We start from the raw sequence: 2,342 nt of genomic DNA on the forward strand, positions 1-2,342 counted from the left end.
CCGGCCGTATTCTAGAGGGCAGTCATTTTTCACATTTCAATAAAAGCTGGTTTGCAGGGAACCCCTACTTATGCGGGTCCCAGTTGGACCATTGTGGGTCAGCACACGTGGAGGTTGGACTTGTTTCTGCTCTCTCAGCTCTGGGATTTTTACTCTTCTGCTTTCTGGTGTTAGCATTTTGGTCAGTCAAATCTAAGGCAACCGCCATCAAGAAAGAAGGCGACGCCAGGTCGTGGAATATGACCACCTTCCACAATCTGAACTTTGGGATCGGCGACGTGTTGGAATGCGTAAAAGAAGAGAACATGATCGGCAAAGGAGGAGCGGGAGTTGTGTATAAAGGTATAATGCCGGATGGCCAACAGATTGCAGTGAAGAAATTAATGGGTACTACAGCCTCTTCAAATGATCGTGGTTTCTCTGCGGAGATCAACACAGTGGGAAAAATCCGCCATCGGCACGTAGTCAGATTGTTGGCCATTATCTCCAACCACGACACTAATCTCCTGGTGTATGAATACATGAGTAATGGAAGCCTGGGGGAGCTGCTTCATGGAAACAATGGTGGGGATTTGTATTGGCAAAGTAGATACAGAATCGCAGTGGAAGCTGCCAAGGGTTTGTGCTATCTTCACCATGATTGCCACCCGCTCATCCTTCATCGTGACGTGAAATCCACTAATATTCTTCTTGACTCCAAGTTTGAAGCCCGTGTTGCAGATTTCGGCCTCGCCAAGATCTTGCATCATTCCGGTGCATGGGAAAGCATTTCTTCAGTAGCAGGCACCTTCGGCTACATAGCTCCAGGTAAATTGCTGTTTCACAATTTCCCTACCTTTTAATTTTGGGGCCAAATTCTTAATTTTAATTCCTGAATTTACACAGAGTACGGGTACACACTGAAAGTGGACGAGAAGAGCGATGTGTATAGCTTCGGAGTGGTTGTGCTTGAGCTGATCACTGGCAAGAAATCAGTGGATGAAAGAGAATATGAAGAGGGCATGAACATAAGAGGGTGGGCGAAGAAGATGACGAGCTGGAAAAGAGAAGAAGTTATGAAGATTATAGATGCCAGACTCAATAACGTTCCTGAGGAAGAGGCGATGCATATATTCTTCGTAGCTATACTGTGCACACAGGAGCAACCTGTCCACAGACCCACCATGCGCGAAATAGTGTACATCCTGACATACTGTAAACCCAGGCAATAATTTTGACGTTTATTTCATGTGACCAAAGAAAGAAAGGTAAGGGACGTTAATTTTCACATTCCCATGTGACCAAAGAGAGAAATGTAAGAGACGTCATTGTCCATCAAGGTGACATCCTACCTCCGTCTAAACTCACTATAAGGCAGTTCATTTTATGGAAAGGTTATGTAACAATGGCTTTGAAGTTTCGGTTTAAGTGATCAATATTATATTGATTTTATTTACTAGATATGAGCATGTTAGCGTATGAAAATGGTTACCATAAAACCCATAAAACCCAAGATTCTAAATTGGAGTGTAATATTTATATTAATAAAATAATGTAACCTCATCATCTAAATTTAAATATGATATTTTTAATTAATTTAAAATAAATATAATTCTTTTTATTAAAAAATAAAATACCAAGAGAGTATATGAATTATTTTTATATTTTTATCTTGATAAAAGTTGTGTATAGTTGTATATGTATTGTTATGGGTAGGATTTTACTAATCTATTTATTTGTGATTTGATTGCTATTAGTTTAGCTTTGACTTATGTAAATCTTAATGTTAAACTTTAGAAATAAATAATACATTTTTATTTGAATTAAAAAAATTAATTTGTAAATACTTGATTGGAAAAAAAATTTGATGTTTTATTTCAATTTTAATGCCATATGTCCCAGTCTCACTAATAAATTCTCCTAACTCTGATATGTTAGCAGTATTCAAGGTCGACATATGTTATCATGCTTACAATTGACATGTTGATACTTCCAAGTAGACGCGTGATGAAACAATATCGGTTATCATCCAGGAATTCACTCACTACTCTGAATTTGTTAATGACTTGGTGATTTATGCATTTCTCTCCGTGGAAAGAAAAATTGATTTTTTTTCATACGATAGACTGTCGATGATCTGATAACTGATCTAACTACTAGAGGGTTGATTTGGCTTGTAGCAATTGTGAGGTCTAGGAATTTAACAAAAATTTTGAGGCATTCAGTAACACATAAATTATGGAATTGCTTCCATTAAGCAACAATTTTGGCTCAAACCCAAGAGGTACATAAACTTGACCTAACAAATCCAAATTACAAGTACTTTCTGTTGAATTCTATAGATATGGCCTATCTTCATAATT

At 37.7% G+C, this 2,342-nt stretch overlaps 1 protein-coding gene across 1 annotated transcript; it reads left to right on the forward strand.

Moving 5' to 3' along the window:
• Window positions 1-506: 506 nt before the first annotated feature.
• Window positions 507-1,237, forward strand: LOC149172553 (leucine-rich repeat receptor-like serine/threonine-protein kinase BAM2). The gene is made up of 2 exons (XM_089427739.1): window positions 507-807; window positions 886-1,237. The coding sequence occupies exons 1-2, from the start codon at window positions 522-524 to the stop codon at window positions 1,209-1,211; spliced, it is 612 nt and encodes a 203-aa protein (XP_089283865.1). The 5' UTR covers window positions 507-521; the 3' UTR covers window positions 1,212-1,237.
• Window positions 1,238-2,342: the final 1,105 nt, after the last annotated feature.

The sequence above is a fragment of the Pinus tabuliformis genome, chromosome 4_2, assembly GCF_031772625.1.
Source record: "Pinus tabuliformis cultivar Carrire ecotype Pingquan chromosome 4_2, CPIR1, whole genome shotgun sequence".
In the NCBI taxonomy this organism is placed as follows: domain Eukaryota; kingdom Viridiplantae; phylum Streptophyta; class Pinopsida; order Pinales; family Pinaceae; genus Pinus; species Pinus tabuliformis.